The sequence below is a fragment of the Dasypus novemcinctus genome, chromosome 19, assembly GCF_030445035.2.
Source record: "Dasypus novemcinctus isolate mDasNov1 chromosome 19, mDasNov1.1.hap2, whole genome shotgun sequence".
NCBI classification, from domain to species: Eukaryota; Metazoa; Chordata; class Mammalia; order Cingulata; family Dasypodidae; genus Dasypus; species Dasypus novemcinctus.
This window is the reverse complement of record NC_080691.1, coordinates 17891738-17914068: the sequence shown is the minus strand read 5'-3', so window position 1 is coordinate 17914068 and position 22331 is coordinate 17891738. Positions and strand designations below refer to the sequence as shown.

General features: G+C 37.2%; 1 protein-coding gene across 18 annotated transcripts in view; it reads right to left on the bottom strand.

The window, feature by feature from the left end:
- The window catches only part of MPHOSPH9 (M-phase phosphoprotein 9), a 68436-nt gene that overhangs the window by 28204 nt on the left and 17901 nt on the right, over positions 1-22331 (bottom strand). For 9 of the 18 annotated variants that reach the window (XR_011646476.1, XR_011646474.1, XR_011646475.1 and 6 more), the window contains 7 exons: positions 21250-21340; positions 19434-19540; positions 15350-15475; positions 14730-15175; positions 14215-14370; positions 12477-12564; positions 10173-10388 (listed from right to left, as the gene is read on the bottom strand). Coding sequence is in view for 13 of the 18 variants with exons in the window: in XM_058281279.2 (XP_058137262.1) it covers positions 10173-10388; positions 12477-12564; positions 14215-14370; positions 14730-15175; positions 15350-15475; positions 19434-19540; positions 21250-21340 (1230 nt within the window). In the remaining 5 variants the exon portion in view is untranslated. Of the gene's footprint in view, positions 1-6625; positions 6711-10172; positions 10389-12476; positions 12565-14214; positions 14371-14729; positions 15176-15349; positions 15476-19433; positions 19541-21249; positions 21341-22331 lie in introns of those variants that run through there. The other 9 variants (XR_011646477.1, XR_011646478.1, XM_058281281.2 and 6 more) reach the window with 2 other exon arrangements.

The following is a 22331-nucleotide window of genomic DNA, read 5'->3' as shown; positions in this document are numbered from 1 at the left end:
AGCAATGATATGTTCAGTGTTCTTTTATCAGTGTTTCATTTATAGGAGAATATAAGTAATTCCTATATAACTTTAATCTCAAATTCACTTGGATATTCATCAGAAAAGATTAAATAGTGGTGACAGCAGCACAACATTGTGAATGTAACATCAATGGACTGTATGCTTGGAAGCAGTTAAAATGGGAAATGTTATATTGTATACATGTAACCACAACAAAAATTTTTAAAAAAAATCAATTTCAGTGAGGTATAATTTTTATACAATAAAATGCATTTATTTTAAATGTAAAATAAAGAAGTCAATAGGAAAAGGATAATCTGTGTAAAAATGGTGCTGTAAAAACTGGATAATCATTTGTGGGAAAAAAACAAATTCAATTTCTACCTCACATTACACATAAAAGGAAAATCTGGAAAGATTAAAGACCTAAATGTATAAAGCAAAACTTCCTAATTTTAGAAGGCAACACATGGGAGAATAACTTTTCAAACTTTGGGTAGGAAAATATTTTGTAAATAAGACACAAATAAAATTAAAAAGCAAGACACAGTCAAAAGAAAATAACAAATCACATATAAGAACTTCCCATCAATCAGATTGGCAAGAATTAAGCAATACTCTAGAAAAATAAGAATTCTCATATTCTATTGGTGGGAAAATAAACTGGTACTACCATTTCAGAGAGCAATCAAGCAATAAATAATAAAGATGACAACACTCATATTCTATGTCCCAGCTCTTCCGCTTCTGGATATATTCTTATGACAGATCACATTTCCCAAAAATGGCCATATTTTTGGGAAGTGGCTGTGGCTCAATCAGTTGGGCTCCCGTCTACCATATGGGAGGCCTTGGGTTCACATCCCAGGGCCTCCTTGTGAAGGCAAGCTGGCCTGCGCCCGTGGAGAGCTGACAACCCGCGCCCATGGAGAGCTAGCACAACAAGATGACACAACAAAGGGAGACAAGCAGACACAGAAGAATGCTCAGTGAATGGACACAGAGAGCAGACAGCAAGCAAGTCTCAAGTGAGGAGAAATAAATAAATAATCTTAAAAAAAAAAAAGTCCACAGCAATATTTCCAGTCCCACATGCTCTTCCAGAAACTTCCCACTCCCCATCAAAAGTCTATTTGGGGGAAGCAGATGTGGCTCAAGCGACTGAGTTCCCTCCTACCACATGGGAGGTTCCGGGTTCGGTTCCCAGTGCCTCCTTAAGATCAGCAAGACAGTGAGCTGATGCGACAGGCAGGCACAGCAAGATGATGCAACAACAGACAAAGTGAGGAAAACATAAAGAGAGACACAACAAAGAAGGGTGTGGAGGAGGTGGCTCAAGCGATTAGCCACCTCCCTTCACATGGGAGGTCCCTGGGTTTGGTTCCCAGTGCCTCCTAGAAAGAAAAGACCAGCATACAACAAATGGAAACAGCAAATGCAAACAATGAGGGGGCAGGGAGAAATAAATAAATCTTACAAAAAAAAAAAGAAATTATGTGTGATGATACAAAGAAATATATAGAAATAATACCACAACATTCAGATGAGTTATTTCTAGGAAAAAGAGAGGCAAAGGTGATAAGAAAAGGGTACACAGGGGACTTTAACTATATCTGTGTATTTTATTGGATGGATGGTATGATCACACATTTGTTATACTATTCTTTAAACCTTTTTATATATTTGAAATATTTCATGATAAATACTTAAATAAAAATGAATAAATATAGAAAACAGTTTGGTGACTCCTCAAAAAGTTAAACAAGAATTAGCATATGACCCAACAATTCCTCTCCTAGGTATATACCCCAAAAAACTGAAACAAATACTTGTTCAAGAATGTTAATAGCAGTATTATTCACAACGGCGAAAAGTTAGAAACAACCAAAGTTTCCATCAACTGATATATGGATATACAAAATGTGGTGTATCCATACAATAGAATATTATTCAGCAATAAAAAGGAATGGCATTTAGATATATGCTACAATGTGGATGAACATTGAAATCATCAAGTTGAGTCATTACAATAAGCCAGACCAAATTCTATGAAATATCTAGAATACACCAATTCATAGGGACAGAAAGCAGAACAGTGGATACCATGAGTTGAGGAAGAATGAGTAGGGATTATTGCTTAATAGGTAAAGAGTTTCTGTTCACGTGATGAAAACGTTTTGATAATGGATGGTGGTAATGGTAGCACAACACTGTGAATTAATTAACACCACTGATTGCACACTTAAAAATGGTTAATGTGGCTTGAACAGTTGAGTGCCTGCCTCCCACGTGGGAGGTACCAGGTTCAGGTTCTGGTGCCTCCTAAAGATGACAAACAAACAAGCAGAAAACAGGAAAAGGCAACGAGTAAAAACAAAAGAGCAGGGAGCAGACCCACAGGGAAGGTCCCGGTCCCATGTTCAGTTCTGGTGCCTCGTAAAGAAAAAACAAGCAATGAGCAAAAAACGAGGAAAAAAACAATGAGCAATCAACAAACAAAAACAATAAGCAAAAAAAACAATAAGCAAACAGACAAAGGAGCCATCTTGGGGGCAGGAAGGGGAAAGAGTTAAAATAGGAAATTCTATGTTATATATGTATGTGCTACCACAATTTTTAAAACAGAATAAATAAATCAGCATGGTAAATCTCAGAAGAGATGTTAAGAGAAAAAAACAGGTTGTAGAACTATATTCACATATAGTTTAAGAACATACAACAGTGAGATTGAGAAGTAAATTTTCTTGTTTACTTGTCTTTTTTGTTTATTATTATTATTGAAATAAGGAAAATGCTCAAATAATGACTGGAGTGATGAATGCACTACTATGTGATTATACCAAATATCACTGATTGTATACTTTGGATGGATTTACACTTTATTAATATGTACCAATTAAATTGATTTGTTTTTAAAAAAACATATTACCATATATTGATTATACACAAATACATATGAAATTAAAGATTAAAAATGCATGGGGATAACAAAGAGCACATTTAGCATAGCAGTTACCTCTAGGTTGGGAGAGAAAGGATCAGATAAGGGTGTTTTCAACTGTATCTGGTTTTTCATTATATTATTCTACTTTTCTGTATGGTTGAAATACTGATATTGCAAAGAAAGTTAGTGTTATCACTGGCTACATTAATACAACTTCAGCTAAAAACAAAGAAACAACATTCCAGCTATCCTCTGCTGCCTCATTGTTACTCAACCATAATTTTGGTAAGTTTTTGAATAATTAAAAACAATGAAGGGAGCTGAGATGGCTCAAGCAATTGGGCACCTCCCTCTAACATCAGAGGTCCTGGGTTCGGTTTCTGGTGCCTCCAAAAAAAAGGACAAGCACAAAAAAACAGACACAGCAAATGCAAACAATGAGGGAATAAAGAGAAATAAATAAAATAAAAACAATGGGGAGAGCAGATGTGGCTCAAGCAGTTGGGTACCACCTCCCACATGTGAGGTCCCAGGTTTGGTTCCCAGTGTCTCCAAAAGAAGATGAGCAGGGACAATCAGCAGAGACAATGAGCAGACATGATGAGCAGAGACAAAGAGCAGACACAATTAGCAGACAGATGAGGGTGCCATCTCGGGGTGGGGAATAATGGGGAGCTGATGTGGCTCAAGCAGTTGAGCAACTGCCTCCTACATCGGAGGTACCAGGTTCAGTTTCCAGTACCTCCTAAAAAAAAACAAACAAAAACAAGCAAACAAATGAAATAACGCACTCAGGGGAGCGAATGTGGCTCAGTGGTTGAGCACCAGCTTCCCACTTACGAGGTCTCTGGGTTCAGTCCTGGCTTCCAGTACCTCAAAACAAACCAACAAACAACAACAAAAAAAAACAATGATATTCAGTAGCCATCAACACATAATGTCAGATCTTAGTTTCTAAATATCATTTTCCATTAAAATGAACCAGGGCTCCTTGAGAAAATGACTGATTCTAGAGTAGGGACTGGAAAAGTACAAGATGACCCTGGAACATCTTGTTATACCAGAAAGTATGGCCAATCTCAAAGAACGATAGAAACAGGACAAAAAGATCTAGAGGGAAGCGGACATGGCCCAATGGATAGGGCATCCACCTACCACATGCAGGTCTGCAGTTCAAACTCCGGGCCTCCTTGATCCATGTGGAGCTGGCCCATGTGCAGTGCTGATGTGTGCAAGGAGTGCCATGCCATGCAGGGGTGTCCCCCACGTAGGGGAGCCCCATGCACAAGGAGTGCACCCTGTAAGGAGCCGCCCAGCGCGAAAGAAAGTGCAGCCTGCCCAGGAATGGCGCCGCACACACGGAGAGCTAACACAGCAAGATGACGCAACAAAAAGAAAACACAAATTCCTGGTGCTGCTGATCACAGAAGAACACACAGCGAATGGACACAGAGAGCAGACAACTGGCGGGGGGGGGGGGGGGAGGGAGAGAAATAAATCTTTAAAAAAAAAATTAATACAATAGAGTTGTCTAGAAGAACTTCCTGCCATGAAAACACTTTATATCTGTACTGTCCAGTAACAGAGCATCTAGCCACATGTGGCTACCGAACACCTGAAATGTGGCCAGTGAAGCAGAAGAAATGAACTGAAAACTTTAACTTAATTTAAATTTAAATAGCCACACATAGCTAGTGGCTATCATATTAGAAAGCACAGTTCTATAAAATAATTAGCCTATGATCCTCAAAAGAGTCAAGGCTATAAAAGACAAAGAAAAACAAAGATAAGGATCTGTGTCAGACTAAAGGACATAAAAGATGTGATGACTCAGTGTGACATGTAATCCTGGATTGGATCCTGGACTTTTGCTACAAAGAATATTAGTAGAATAATTTGCAAAATTTCAAGAAAGTTAACAGATTACATAAGACTAGGCTATTAATGTTCATTTCCTAATTTTACTTTTGTTATGTAAATTTTTAGCAAACACATTCTGAAGTATTTTGGGATGAAGAGACATTTTCAACTTAATTTCAAATCGTTCAGAAAAAAATCTTAAACTATATGTAGAAAAAAATCATAAAGCACATGTGGTAAAATGCTAACATTTTGGAAATCTAGGTGAAGGGTTTATGGGAGTTCTTTAAACAATTTTTGCAACTTTCCATACATCTGAAATTATGACAAAGTAAAAAGTACAAAAATTTTAAGAGTCCAAACGTTTAAAAAAAATTTTAAAGCAGCTCATAAAGACACACATACACTAATATTATACTATTTTAGGAAGACTAGTGATCAAAGCTGCACTAAGTTCTAATCAAATATGGCATACTAAACAGAGTGTTCATATCCATTCCCTCCTGATACTTTACCATAATGACAGTATAGGGGTCCCTTAGATATAATGTAATGAGAATGGCACTTCACTTCTGCAATCTTCCTCCCAAAAACCCATAACCCCCATCTAGACATGTGGAAAACATCGGCAAATCCCAATTAAGGGACATTCTACAAAATACATGACCAGTCCTCCTCAAAAGTGTCAAGGTCATCAAAAACAAGGAGTCTGAGAAACTGTCAAAGCCAAGAGCCTAAGGAGACAAAATAACTAAATCTGATCCTATAACAGAAAAAGAATATTAGGTGAAAACTAAGGAAATCTGAATAAACTATGGGCTTTAGTTAATGACGATATTATCAGTATTGGTTCACTAATTTTAACAAACAATGTAAAATGTTTAACAAATAATGTAAAATGTTTGTAACAGAGGAAACTGATACATATCTATTTCTGGTGTCCGTATCTGGTTTGTGGTACCAGAGTATATCTGGTATGTGGGAATACTACAATCTTCTCAATTTTTCTGTGAATTTAAAACTGTTGTAAAAAATAAAGTATCTTTTTTTAAGAAGTAGAGGACCATGAGGACACAGGGAATGGAAAGGAAACAATAGTACATGAGGGAAGTGGATTTGGCTCACCTGATAGAGAGTCCAGAGTTCAAACCCAGGGCCTCCTGACCCGTGTGGTGAGCTGGCCCAGCACACAGTGCTGATGCGTGCAAGGAGTGCCATGCCACGCAGGGGTGTCCCTGACATAGGGGAGCCCCATGTGCAAGGAGTGCGCCCTTTAAGGAGAACCGCCCAGCGTGAAAAAAGTGCAGCCTGCCCAGGAGTGGCACCGCACACATAGAGAGGTGACGCAGCAAGATGACACAACAAAAAGAGGCACAGGTGCCCAGTGCGGCTGACAAGAACACAAGCGGACAAAGAAGAACACACAGCAAATGGACACAGACAGTAGACAACAGGGAGTGGGGGAGAAGTGAAAAAAAAATAGTACATGAGATGTTAAATTTGGGGGAAATGGAGTAGAAAAAGCTAAAAGTTAAGTGCCTGCAAATGCAGATGCCAATAAGAAGCAAATGAATTCAGGCCACAGAACGCTGGAAAGCCTCAGGATCAAAAGCAGCAAGCATTTTGGAAGGCTGAGGTGAGGGAGTTGGTGGACTGGCTGAATATCTGTATAGAGGGTACCATAGACTCCAGTTCTTGCCACATTCTGGGTACAAGGTAAGTAACCACCTCCTACCCTGACACAGCTCTAGACTTGCAGACACCAGTCCAGCAAGGGGGTAGGGATAAGGTAAACAAGGCAGAAAACAGAGGTCTCACGTTAAAGTTCTCTTCCTGAATGCTGAAAGCCTTCCTAGCCTCCCATATGGTTCCTGGCATTGGTGGTCAGCTTTGTAGGCTCCCAGACAGACAACTGGCAAGTAATTCTCTAAGCAGTCTGACTTGTCCAGGGAACAGACCAATAGGAACTGAGAAACATTTTCCAACCTTCATTACCCACAACAAAACATTTGGTTCCCTGCTTCATCACTCTAAAATGACACTGAACAGCTAATCAAGACTATCCAGAGAAACAAAGCTTCCTTCTAATTAGCTTCCCATGCCTTAATCTTAATGACCAATGACCACTGGCAATATTGAAAAGTTCTAACCTTTAAAAAAAATTAAATAAAGGAAGCAGAAGGAAAGAAGAGATAGTACAAAGAACAGAAGTAAACTTAAAAAAAGAAAATTATGACATCCTTAGTGGGATTAAAGATGTCACCTCCTTGAAAAGAATAGCATGCTGTTTTTAATGAAAAATGGTAAAAATTTAGCAAAAGTAAAGAGTTAAACAGAAAGGTTAGAAGATAAAGTTGGAAAAATAAAAAGCAAAGAGGGGGTGGGGAGATGGGGAGTGGGTTATATGGGAGCCTCTTATGTTTTTTAATGTAATGTTCTATGTGATCTATTAACTTTAAAGTGTTTTAAAAAAAAGTGAAGAGATATAAATAATAGGAAAAAGATTTTTTAAATTATGTGCCATCCTTCAGAACAGCAATACTGGAAACTAGAAGACAAAGCACTGATTAGAGCACCAAATTAAAATGATTCCCCACTTAGAATTTCCTACTTACGTAAATTATCATTCAAGTATGACTGAAAACTAAAAATACTTCATAGATAGAAGGCCTCAAAATTTGTGTCCCATGTATCCTTTGTCTCAGAGGATATACTCCTACAAAAATAAACAGGTTAACTAAGAAAGAAGACATAGGATCCACAAGCCGAAAGAGCCAACACAAGAGTGAAGCAAAGACAATTAATTCTCAGGATGATGGGAATATCTGTGTATCAGACCTAGAAAACACCTAGTGCAGACTGAAACATGGGGTTGAGGACAGCATGCCTTCACTACCATCCTGAAGTTGGGAGAGTAAGTTCTAAGCACACAGAAAATTAAGCAGATAAAAAAGGCAATTATTAATTCTAGTAAAAATAAAGCTGTACCGGAAATGAAACCTAATCACTGTATATTGCAGCATACCTTTGAACAGTATTTACGTAGTCATAATAAATACTGAATACTGATTTAACCATAAATGGTGATATATCGTATTTCAAATCCAAGAAACTATGATGTGGCAGTTTAATATTATTTATAAACTCCAAAAAGAGAGATTTGCTTATGTTTGTAAACTAGTCTGTGCCTCTGGGCATGATACCCATTTGATTATATTAAATTCAGAGGGCTTTAATTCGACCACATCATTAGGGTGACTCAATTTGAGTCCCTGCCCCCTAGGTGGGCTATATAAACAGATACTCAATTAAGAAGGCAGAAGAAGTAGATACACAGAAGAACTTAGAGGAAGAGAGACAGCTCCAGAGACATGGCAGAGGCTCTAGGAAGAGATGAGCCTTTACCTGACAATTTACAGGTGACCTTGTGAAGAGAACAAAGCAGCTGAGCCCAGAAAGGAATGAGCCCTGGGAAGAGAGAAGAGCCCTATGCCAGGCTACAACTGAGATCAAAGAAGCTGGGCTCATGGAGACTTAAGAAGGAAGAGAAGGCTGAACCCTCACAGACATCGCCTGCCATCTTGCGTCAACAGGTAGCAACAGACTTTGGGTGAGAAAGTACCTCTTATGGTACCTTGAGTTGGACTCTTTCGGGTCTTGTAACTGTAAGCTCCTACCCCAAATAAATACCCTTTATAAAAGTCAACAGATTTCTGGTACTTTGCATTAGCACCCATTTTGGCTGTCTAATACACATGGACTATAAAGCTACCACTATTTTAAGTCCTACCAAAAGGGAAAAATGTGTTGCCAATTAAACTATGATACAATGATGTTAAGATGCATCCCAATTTCAGAGATGTTTGGATGTAAGGGAATGTGTGTCTCAGAATCAACTTAATATAGTAACACATTGGGAAGCAGACTTGGCCCAGTGGATAGGGCATCCGTCTACCACATGGGAGGTCCGCGGTTCAAACCCCGGGTCTCCCTGACCTGTGTGGAGCTGGCTCATGCGCAGTGCTGATGCGCACAAGGAGTGCCATGCCACGCAGGGGTGTAACTGTGTAGGGGAGCCCAACGTGCAAGGAGTGCGCCCCATAAGGAGAGCCGCCCAGCGAGAAAGAAAGTGCAGCCTGCCCAGGAATGGCGCCGCCCACACGGAGAGCTGACAGACAAGATGACGCAACAAAAAGAAACACAGATTTCCATGCTGCTGACAATGACAGAAGTGGACAAAGAAGAACACGCAGCGAGTGGACACAGAGAGCAGACAACTGGGGTGGGGGGGGGGTTGGGGAAGGAAGGGGAGAGAAATAAATAAAAAATAAATCTTAAAATATATATATATCACCAAATGCAATGAATGTCTCATGATGATGGAGGAGAATGCTGCCATGGGGGGAGGAGTCGGGTGAGGAGGGTGGGGGGTATATGGGGACCTCATATTTTTTTAATGTAATATTAAAAAAATGAATAAAGACAAAAAAAAAAAAAGAAATAGAAAAAATATGTATAGTAACACATTGAAAGAAGGAGGGAAAGAAAGAGTGTATTTGGTCCAAACAGTGTGAGAAAACGAAACTGTGACCTTGCATAGAAGATAATATATAATGTCTAAAATTGAAAAAGAAGAGCAAGCAATCTAAGTACATTATTTAGAAACATGGTGAAAAATGCTAGAAGAAACAGATAAAAGAACTAAAAGTAATGACTTCTAGGGTAGGGGTCAACACGGGATACATGGAAAAGACTGCTGTTCTTCATGTAAGATTTGAGTCGTGAAAATTAATTTTTAAAAAACCAAATGACAACACAAAAGAATCAAATCTGAAGCTATCAGGAAGAAAATTTCAACATCCTAAATACTTTCAGATTATTTATAAACCATGACAAAAGATATTAAGAAAAGCTTAGAAAAAAATATATAATTTGAAACCTAATTCAGTTTCAATGTAATACACATCCAAATTTTAAGAAAAATTAAATCAAACTGAAAAAATTCAATGAAAGTTGCTCCAAATCTGATTCATAACATTTTACCCTACCAGACATACAAATGGTAATTTAAGACAGCTCAAAAGTTGACCTGCTAGAGATAGAAAGGTGTGAGTGTGATATCATAGCTCTGACTTCCTATTTCAAGACAAGACCCAAATGACTACTAGATCAGGAGGGTATCAATTAACATCTATAGTAGAGTCATGTAAAACGAAAATAAACCTTTAAAAAAAAATTCACACAAAAAAAAGGTTGAAAATAAGAATAAATACAAAAAAAAAAAATCACAACTGTTTATAAGAGTATAATAAATAAATCACTTTTAGGGAACCTTGTCGTTAAGATACCATTATTTGTCACTTACATCTTGAAACATTCTGTTTTCCTGTTTTAGTCTAGCTTCTTTATCATCTGAGAGAGTGTAAGCATTCTCAAATGCTTCTTCTAAATCCTGCAGTCTAGATTTTAGTCGAATGATGGTATTGTCTTTTTCTTTATTATTTGTTCTCATTTCCTCAATTCGTTCCTGCAAAATTTTGGAGGCATTGCTGGCTGCACTAAAGCGTTCTTTCAAGTCATTCTACAAAATAAAAACAAGAATAAATTGTTTTTAGTGAAAAAAAAAATAGATGTCGCAATAGTAGCTAATATATCATGGACAAACTAGTAAAGTAATAAATGAAAACACAAATGGAAATCAACTAATTTAATATTTTGTTAAGATTCTGGGATAGAAAATTTAGAAAGGATTCCTCTACTCAAATAATAGCTCCATGATATTATCATAAAATATACACAGAAAACAAATGTCTGAGGTACTATGATTCTAGGAATCACATAAGACAATAGTTCCTATAGATCAGTTTAATGAAGGTAAAAATAACCATGGCAATTACGGAAATGATTCTTAAAGTATAGCTGGACTTAACTGCCCAACATTAATATTTGGGGGGGTGGAGAACATTTCTCATCCTATTCTCTCACTTACTATGAAAATAAGAGAGAAAATTCAAAATGCATCTGATATGTTGGTATTCATTCAACAATTATTTCTTGAATGCCCCCTAGGTGCCAGGCACTGGGGTTCTAGAAATATAATACTAACAAGAAAGACAAAAGCCCCTGACCTCATGAAGCAGTCAATTTAAAAGGGGACAAGGATAACTTAAAAAGGAGTAAAGACAGGGAAATAATGTTTAGAAACAAACAGGTATTTTACTCCAAAACTTAGTTTAGAAGGTTACATGTAGAAGAATAAAACTTGGTAATGCATGAAAGAAAGGCGGCTTATTTAAAAGTTGATCTATATATCCTACATATATACCCAAAAATACTGAAAATGTGTGTCCACACAAAATCTTGTATATGAATATTTATGGCACCATTATTCATAATAGCCAAAAAGTGGAACCAATCCAAATGTCCATCAACTGACAAACAGATAAACAAATTGGAGTATATCTGGAATATCTGGTCATAAAAATGAAATACTTATGATGTTACAACATGCCTGAATCTTAAAAACATGATGCTGAGTGAAAGAAGCCAGACACAAAGGCCACATATTCTATGATCCCATTTATATGAAATGCCCAGAAAAGGCAAATCCATAGACAAAAAGTAGATTAGGGGTTGCCAGGGGCTGGTAGAAGTGGGGAATGAGGAGTGACTGCTAAGTAAGGGGTTTCTTTTTGGGGTGACAAAAACGTTCTGTAATTAAGTAGTCGTGATGGCTGAATATATTAAAACCATTTAATTGTATACTTTTAAATGTTTATTTTATGGTATTCAAATTATATCTCAATAAAAAATAAACAAAATTTTAAGAAAGAGTAAAAATTTAGGGGAGTGGATATAGCTTTAAAGTGGTTGAGTGCCAGCTTCCCATATACAAGGTCCTGGGTACGATCTCCAGTGCCTACTAAAAAAACAAACGAAAAAACCAACTCATTGTGAAGCAGATGTAACTCAGTGGTTGGACACCTGCTTCCTATGTACAAAGCCCTGGGTTCAATTCCTAGGACTTCCATAAAAAAAAAAAAAAAAGAGTAGAAGTTTATACTATTAAAAGAAAGCCAACAGTACTCAAAATACAAACATACTAAATAATAAGAAATCCTGGAGACGATGGACTTGGCCCAGTGGTTAGGTTATCCGCCTACCATATGGGAGGTCTGCGGTTCAAACCCTGGGCCTCCTTGACCCGTGTGGAGCTGGTCCATGTGCAGTGCTGATGCGCGCAAGGAGTGCCCTGCCACACAGTGGTGACCCCGCATAGGGGAGCCCCATGCGCAAGGAGTGCACCCCGTAAGGAGAGCCGCTCAGCGCGAAAGAAAGTGCAACCTGCCCAGGAATGGCGCCACCCAGACAAAGAGCCGACACGAGATGACGCGACAAAAAGAAACACAGATTCCCGTGCTGCTGACAATAACAGAAGCAGACAAAGAAGATGCAGCAAATGACACAGAGAACAAACAACCGGGGTGGGGGGGGAGGGGAGAGAAATAAATAAATCTTAAAAAAAAAAAAAAAAGAAAGAAAGAAAGAAATCCTGGAGAAGACAAGAAACATATAACCAATGTTCTCATAGAACTATTAGTCTCTGGCATTCAGGTAATAAAAAGGCTTTTTAACATGAAGCCACTAAACAACAAAAAAAAAGACTTACCACTTCAATTTCCAGTAAGTTATTCTTATTTTCAAGTGTTCTTACACAACTGTTAGCTTCATTCAAAGCACCACCTAATTGGTCACATCTAAAATCCATAAATCAAAATAAACAATTAGAAGGTAAAATCCTTCCCCTTAAAAGTATTCCATAAACCTAACAGATTCTCCAATATATTGCATAAGGCAAATTCTCCAAAGTTAGCTAAGAACCAGGATGTCATTTTAAGTAAAATATATCTCAGTGAATCTGATGACATTACAATATCTAGAGAAAATAACAGGCTTCAAAATAATCATGATACGCAAAGATCCCCAAGAAATATTAAGTAAAAAAAGCAAAATATAGAAAACTATGCATAAAATAGTTCATAGTTATTTTTAAAAACCTATATACATACACATATATTCTTATATATGTCTAACAATTTCTGGAATCTAACTCTGGGATGTGATACTAGAGGTTGGGATAAGGAGACTTATTTGTATACTATACCCTTCTGTACTGTTTTAAGCTTAGCATAAATTGATTATTCTTATAATGAAATACTTTGCGAATTATCATAGAATCTCAAAACAACAAAATACATAGCAGAACTGACTCAACAATTAACGATGCATTATGAACAATAAAAGCCAGGAACTATATTAAGCATTTCACATTGATCTTCACAGTCTTGTGAGTTAGATTTGTTGCTATTTCCATTGCGCAAAAGACAAACCAGAGTTAAGTCCGGTTGTAAGCAGTCACACTGGATTCTGAACCAGGTAATCTGCAGCCAGAGTTCATGTCCCTAAGCACTATGGATTAATTCCTCTCAGAGATAAAATACTGATAAAAATTGTTCTTGAAAGAAAGATCAACCTGACTTCCAAATTCCATTTGGTCATGGCTCTACCTGCTCTAAAAGCTTCTAGATATAAAAATGTTTGAATTAGCTATCATTTATTTGGTGCCTTCTTTGGGCCAGTACTTTAGATATTATCTTTAACCTTACAAAAGCAAAGTCTATTGGTGGGCTTCTGTCATATTTCTATTTTCCCACAGGAAATAACTGTGGTTCTCTTTGCTTTCTTAAGCAAAAACCAACTTCCCCTAGTCTGTTAGCTACCTATTTATTTTTTGTCAAAACAAATACAAACAAATTTAAACCTGGGGTGAGTGGATATAGCTCAAGTGGTTGAGCGCCTGCTTCCCTTATATGAGGTCCTGGGTTTGATCCTCAGTAACTCCTAAAAACAAACAAGCAGACGAAAGAACCAACTCTCATTGGGAAGCAGGTGCAACTCAGTGGTTAAGCACCTGCTTCCTATGTATGAGGTCCTAGGTTCAATCCCCAGTACCTTCTAAAAAAAATAAAAATAAATAAATAAATTTAAAAATAGGTATAAACCTATCCCATATATAAGGCCATTCTCACTCCCCTGTGTTACTATGGTTTTTTAAATGGTATAATTGCCTCCATAAGTTCATGAGGTCTGACACAAGAGAATGTGTAGTTGTTTTTGTTTCTTTATAAGTTACAAATATTTGGGTATAAAAAAAGTTGAGAACTTCTATAAGACATTAATCACAGACTTCATTAAAATAATTCCTTAGGCAAACGTTTCTGTGTTAAAATTTTCAAATCCAAAGTACATGTCTTGAAAGTGTTTTATCATTAAAATAGATTGCTCCTCTGGGGAAATATTTCCAAATTTGGGAAATACTACCTTTATAGTTAAATTATAAGTTATACCTGTCTACAAGGATTTGATTGTTTTTTTTCCAATCTTCAACCGCAGAAATTTCTTTTGCCTCCAGTTTCTGCTTCAAACTATTTATTTCTGATTCATAATAAGCTCGAAGATCCGCTACATGTCGTGCATGCTTTTCCTTCAGGTTCTGCCTAATCCTGTTGGTCAGAGGAATCAAAAATGTGAGGGGGGGAAGTAATTTGAGGAAAGCATGCTCTACCTCTCTCTGTATATATTCCATTAGAGAAACCACGAACACAATACTTCTCAAAAAGCAAAAATATAGCCATTTTTCCTTTGCATACCCACAGAGAAAAAAATAGATTAAAACACAAAAAGTTGATAACTGATCGAGTTTTTTTAATTAAAAGGAAAATTATTTTTTAGATTTCTACCTTTAAAATGCTCTGTCTTTTTTTAAGATTTTACCAAATTACTGAAGTTCAATTAAAATCATCCTGATCATTCAAGCAGACACAACATATTAACATTACAAGCTATTCAGTGAAATACATACTTAGACAGTATCACAGGATCTTCCAAGGAAGGCAGTGAAATGCATTCTGGAACACTTTTGGCTGTACCTGGAAGCTGGGACTGACTGACTGAAGCTGAAGTTACCATGACAGTGTTTTCTTCATCTATGGTGGTGACTGAGATATCATTACTACCAATAGTATATACTGAAGGAAACGTAGAACTGGTCCTACTTTCATTTTGGAATGCATGATTTTTCCAAGAGTCCACTGGTGAAGCTTTTGGATTTGAAGGATATTTTGGGAATCCAGATAACTGAGAAGCTTGTGAAAATGAATCTATGTCAGAGTGACTAGACATACTTGGTTCTAGAACAGAGTCTGTTGAAAAGGAAATTCTGTCATCAAGCGTATTCAAAAAGCCATGTGGTTGAATCCCTGAAATCTGATTCGGTTTCATATGTAACGTTGGATCTAGAGTCAACACCTAGAAATAAGACAGACAGACAACAGTAAGGCTTCATTTTAAGTACTCAGTTTTTGTTTTGTTTGTTTTTAAGTGAGTAGGCTTTAGATCTCCTAGGGAAAATAAAGCTTAAGGTAAAAGTTAGAATCATGAAGCATCTTTCATTTTCATTCAGCAGAATGTTGACAACTTTACCTCTGGTAGATGATTTGGGTTGGAAGCAGAAGTGAGATTTCCCTCGGGTAATTGCTTGTTTTCCCTTTGTTTTTTATGATAAATATCCTTCAGTGATGGTAGCTTCATCTCATTACTAGTATTAGACTTAAAGATATGAAACAAAGTTATTATTTAAATGGCATTATCAACTATGAATAAAATTACTGATACCAAGATTAGTATCATAAAAAGGTTGTGAAAGATTTTAAATAAATTTTGAGAATATATACTGTCAGATTTATAATGAAAGTTTAGAAGTCATTATCAATGATTACAAGTCTGCATCAGAATGAAAAAGTTTTCATATCCCCTTAACAATGAATATTAAGAGGATAACCTGACCCTAAATTACTTAGTCCATGAGTACTTGCAAAGAATAAACTTCTGGATAGCCCCCACTCAAAATAAGAACCAAATTTTAGGGAAGAAAAGATTTCATAATGAATGACTGAAGCAGGATGAAAAAACTTCTGGCCTGATTATTTTCATGTATTAAGAAGTGAAGATCCTGATCTATGTACTTATATTCATGATATCTTTTAAGAGATGGTAGACCAAAAAAAAGTGTTAAGAAGGAAGTTATCAATGAAAATAGGTCCTCTAATAAAAGAGAAGGTATGACCCAACTTAATTTCCAAAACTCAAAATCAGAGCTTTCCTACTAGAAAAAGCAGAGGTATTATTAAATATGAATGTCTACGCTCCAAACATTAAAATCTTAGGCTTAAATTATTTCAAGGTGGGACCTAGTATAGTTGGTAAGCAAGGGGACACCACTTAACCCTGGGTCTGAAATTTAAACTATGGACATTCTCTTAATGAGATTATACATTCAACAACAGATATGTTGAAAGACATGCATCTGGCAGTCTTAAATTTATGTTCCATTTCGAGATCCTAGAGAGGTTACAGAGCACCATGAATTAATATTTTAAATAAACCATATAATTACCTTATCAGTAGGACAACTGTATTTTTGTATGCATTAAAAGAATGTACTTGTTAAATGTAAACACTTAAAACCACAATTTCCATAATCCCATTTTGGAATTTTACTTTTTATATATCAAGAATCTAACAGGCCCTTTGTAAGCCTTGATACTCATGAGAAGTAGCAGCCCTCTAGCCATGATCACATACAGCCTGGGGAACCCTTACCCACTGGCCTTGCCGAACCATTTAAGTTATTCTATTTAGAGCTCACGGCAACACAAGGTGTCATTTTCTACTACTTTCATGCTGTACCTTTCTTCCCACATTCCAAAATGTCTCAAGTGAAGATATATCCTATAATTAATGGCATCTTACAACAGCCTTGCCCAAATAGTGGCTGGGGCATAAATATCATTGCCTGTTCAAAAGTACATATCAAAGCCACCAAAATTGGCCAAATGGGTGCCAGTAGCTTAAAAGAAATTCCTAGAGACTACGATGGCAACCCTGAGAACCAAATATTTAGGGGAAGGGGGAAACATGTTTTAGTAACATTTCCCTTTCAGGAGTCAAAAGTAGGCTAGTTCTCCATAATTACATAATTATGTTCTGTGATGATTTGATATTGTTTATGAATTCCAAAAATAGATATTGGATTATATTTGTAAACTGGTCTGTCCCTCTGGGCATATTAAATTATATTGGATTCAGGGTTTCACTTTTACATGATTAAATAATGATTAAGGCTTTGATTGGGGCGTATCAGTAGGCTACATCCCCATCCCCTTGGTGGGTGGGGACTTACAGAGAAAATGACAAGGCACAGGAGTTAGTTGGAGTTTTGAGCTGGAGCCCAGGAAATAAGCACACAGAAGAATAGAGCAGCTAAGACCAGAAAGAAACAAGCCCCAGGAAGAGAAGAACCCAGGAGGCCTGAACTCTTGACAGACGTCAGCAGCCATCTTGCTCCAACACATGGCAACAGACTTTGGTGATGGAATTAACTTGTGCTTTATGGCCTGGTGACTGTAGGCGTCTACCCCAAATAAATACCCATTACAAAAGCCAACAGTGGGAAGCGGATGTGGCTCAACTGATAGAACATCCGTCTAACATATGGTATAGGGTTCGATCCCCATGGCCTCCTGACCTGTGTGGTAAGCTGGCCCACATGCAGTGCTGCTGCACACAAGGAGTGCTGTGCCACATAGGGGTGCCCCTGCATAGGGGTGTCCCACACGCAAGAAGTACACCCCTCAAGGACAGCCGCCCCACGTGAAAAAGGCGCAGCCAAGTGGCACCCCACACGTGGAGAGATGATGTAGCAAGATGATGCAACAAAAAGAGATGCAGTTTCCCAGTGCCGCCAGATAATGCAAGCAGATGCAGAAGAACACACAGCAAATGGACACAAAGAGCAGACAACTGGGGGGGGGGGGGAGAGGGGGAAAGGGTAGAGAAATAAAATAAAATCTTTAACAAAAATAAAAATAAATAAAAGCCAACAGATTTCTGGTATTTTGCATCAGCACCCCTTCGGCTGACTAATGCACGCTCTTTTGTGGATTTTTCATAGAAATGTGAATCACCAAAGCTCTTGATGGCACAGAGGAACATAGTAGGTAGAATACCATGGAAACCAACATTGAATTAAAAAAGAGATTCAGAAGTGAAAGCCTCTGTATCTATTTCACTTATGCTTTCTTTTTGAAGTATGTATAAGTATAACATCATTTTAAAAATCTTTATTTGCATCTAAGTCTCTTGCCGTAAGAATAAAATAAAAATTCTAAGTGATAAAGCGCTGAGTTGATCTAATTGGCAAGACTTTTTTTTTCTTGGTAGTATATGAAAAGGGAAGTGTTAAAATTGGTGACACCTTTAGGTTCAACAAAATACAATATTTACTAATGCATAAGATCAAGGAAGAAAAATAGTGAGTCCTATAATTAAAAAGTTTACCATGGGAAGCGGACTTGGCCCAGTGGTTAGGGCGTCCATCTACCACATGGGACATCCACGGTTCAAACCCTGGGCCTCCTTGACCTGTGTGGAGCTGGCCCATGAGCAGTGCTGATACGTGCCAGGAGTGCCCTGCCACAAAGGGGTGTCCCCCGCGTAGGGGAGCCCCACGCGCAAGAAGTGCGCCCCATAAGGAGAGCTGCCCAGCACGAGAAAGTGCAGCCTGCCTAAAAATGGCGCAACCCACACGAAGAGATGACACAAGATGACGCAACCAAAAGAAACACAGATTCCCGTGCCGCTCACAACAACAGAAGCGGACAAAGATGCAGCAAATAGACACAGAGAACAGACAACCAGGGCGGAGGGGTGTAGGGGGGAAGGGGAGAGAAATAAATAAATAAATAAATCTTAAAAAAAAAATAAGTTTACCAAACCATCTTTTCCCCCTCACAATATCCCTTCCCCCATATTTCATTTCTCTTTGTGTTTATTTATCTCTCTTTTTCATCTTTCCCAAATGTTGATTTCAATCACTCTCTGGGACTCTGATATTTATAAGTACATTGGTCTCCACAATGCCCAATCTTCTTTCATTCAAGTCTTTTACATGCCTCGAGTTTAAATTTTATCTTTCCTTCTCCCCAATCTCTCTCTCATTATTTGATCATAATACAGAAGTGAAATATATATATCAGTGTACATGTATTGAATAGTTTTATTTCTTATTCTAAAGTGAACAAAATATTTTACATTTCTTGCTAAAAAAAACTTAACACATTAAGTTGCCCGTAATTATGTTACCGACACAATAGTGGAAGATGTAGTGGAAAAGCAATGCCATGTCTGGAAGAGGAGAAAAAAAGCTAATAGCTAAAAACCTACTATATGTAAAATAGTAGGTTAAAAAAAAATCTCATTTAATCTCCCCAAAACACTAGCTGGACATTTTTTATTCCATTTTTAAGTAACTTTTCTAAGATCACATAGCTAACAAATGATAGAAACAGAATTTGAAACCAAGTGAACACAATTTGAAAACTCACGCTTTCCCCAGTACATCAGAAGATGTACAAAGATGTACAAAGACACAATTTGTAATGAAATGGAATAACAACTACAACTACAAAATACAAATACACACAGAGGTAATGTATTTTTAAATTACCTCACTTGGTGACACATCTGCAGAGGAGGGTGGTTCAAACGTCTTCTCTAAAGTCTCGGGCAAAGAGTGATACATGTCCTTCTCCTCCAGTTTCCAATAAGTCAGTCCTAAGGTGCACAAATACACAGAGTAGAAAAGAGTGAACAAAGAGGAAAGACAACAAATGTTTTCTAGATTAACTTATTTCTACCTAAAGAAAATTAAATATGGGCTGTGATTAGTTTTTGGTTATCTGGTTACCAAAAGCTGAACTTTGATGGGAAGATTCACATAAATGCATTACCATTTTAAAAGCCCTGACTTAATGATCCAAATATTTATAACTGAAATATTATTCAAAGTCAAGATAATTTAGTGCAATATGAAATAAATTTTAAAATAGATAACTTCTTTATTAATAGTATGAACTTATACAAAATCAATGTAAAGAATTCAATAATTCAAATATTTACTCAGCATCTATTGTGCCAGGCTGAGGGTGGGGAGGTTCTAAACAATATGTAAATCATGCAGTATACAGGCATAACTCCTTCCATTGCACTTCCCTTTACTGCACTTTGCTAATACTGCATTTTTTACAAAATGAAAGTTTGTGGCAACCTTGCATCCAGCAAGTCTATCTGCCATTTTGCTAACAGTATGTGTGCTCACTTCATGTCATTATCCATTCTAAGGTCTACACACTTTTTTAAAGACATAATGCTATTGTACACTTAGACTACAGCACAGTGTAAACCTAAGTTTTATATGCACTGGGAAACTAAAGAATGTATGTGACTCACTCTATGTGTTTTACTGTGGTGATCTGGAACCAAACCTGCAATATCTCCACGGGTACAGTACATTAGAATGCGGGAAACATTCTGACAGTAAATGAAAAAAATAAAGAAGATCTACAGGCAAGGATGGGGGGGAGGCACTATTTTTTAATAGGATAGTCAAGATTTCCCATTGATAGAGTAGCAAATTAAGAAGAAGACATTTTAGCCATATGGGGGGAAGCATATTTCAAGCAGAGGGAACAGCCAATACAAAAGCCCTAATATGAGAACATATCTGGCATATCTGCTGTTCCCTGGTCAAGCAGAGAGGGAGAGAGTAGTAAACAGTGACATCAAAGAGGCCATGGGGCCTGATCCTGTGGGGCCTGATCCTGTGAGGCCTATGGGTCTATATTAGGCTTCTGGCTATTATATCTGAGGGAAACAGGGACCCCCCCGGTGGCTTGAACAGAGGAGTTATGTGATCTGCCTTATCATTAAAAAGGACAACTGTGCTGAGAAGAGACTGATGGGTATAGGGTGGGAGCAGGGAGGCCAGATAGGAAGCATGTAGGCACCGAGGTGACAGATGAAGGGTTCTATTTAGGATGGCAACAGTGGTGAGAAATGGTTGGATTCTGCAAACAGGCAGAAGGCAAGGCCAATTCATCCTGGTGAACTGTATGCAGGGTGTGGAAGAAAAGGGAAAAGTCAGGAAGTCATTAAGACTGAGGTACAACCACCAAAGGAGAGCAGACAGAACAACCTCACAGGGTCTGGATTTATTCATTCCTTTCAGAGAACCTAAAAAGCACCAACATGATTTGCGCAGCTGTTTAAAATAATATCAAAAGCACTTCTTCCTTCTATCTTTACAAAACTTATAACCCAATTTAAGGCAAGTAAGGAAGTTATCTCTAACAAAAGAACAGTATATGATACATTCATAGACTCTGCTCTTATATACAATTATCGTCCTCTATGATTATCATCCTATAATGAGAAATGCAGACAAGTTGTTAAAATAAAAACAAATGTTTTAAAAATATAAGTACCAGTTGCTGAATCAGATATCCAAGAATTTGGACTTTCATCTGGTTTACTGAGGTAAAAAGCATGAGGATGTGAAACAGCAGTGAAATCAGACTGCAATTCAAAAAAGAAAAATAGTAGTTAACAGCTAAAAATCATTAGACACAAATTACTGACCAAGGGATGAATACCTAGTTTTCTCTGCGGTTATAAGAATGCAAAATGATAGGCATTAACTGTGAAGGATTTGCTTTTTTGTGTGTAATTTGCAAAAGTTTACTTGGGTTCTCTATAGAGATGGAAGGAGAAAACTGGGGAAGGTATTATTTAAAGAGTTCAGAACTAAAGTGTATTTATAATTTACCATCTATTTCCAAAAGATATTTGATGTGCCAAAACCTAAAGTCTTTTAGTATAAAAGTTTCTTTGAAACTGAACAAATGTGTATTAATACTACAAGATGTTAATATAAAAAAAATATATTATGCTAAGTGAAAGAAACCTGATTCAAAGTACTAGATATTATAGGATTCCATTTATATAAAATGTAAATGTAAACCAATTTATAAAGATGAAATCAGATTAGTGGTTATGTAGGGCTAGGGAAGGCATGCTAAGGGATGTGGAGTTTTTCTTTTTGGAGTAATGAAATTGTTCTAATTTTTTTTTTTTTAGGTACCAGGGCTGGAGATTGAACCTGGGAAACCTGTGCTCAACCACTGAGCCACATCAGCTCTCCTGAGTTGGTTTTTCCATTTGTTTGCTTGTTGTTTGTCTTTTTGTTTTTACAAGGCACTGGGAACCAAACCCAGGACCTCCCATATGGGAAGCTGGTACTCAACCACTTGAGTCACGTGTGCTCCCTGCTCTAAAATTTTTTGTGATGATGAAGGCACAGCATTGTGATTACACTAAAAGCCACTGATTATACACTTTGAATAGATCATATGGTATGTGAAAATATCTCAATAAAACTGCTTAATAATTGTGCAAAAATAGCCAGAAATAGCAGCTATGTAGAGCAAAGGAAACAGATTGAGAGGTGAAGAATTTTTTTGACTGTCTGATTTTTATTATTATTATTGACATAACAAAAATGCTCTAA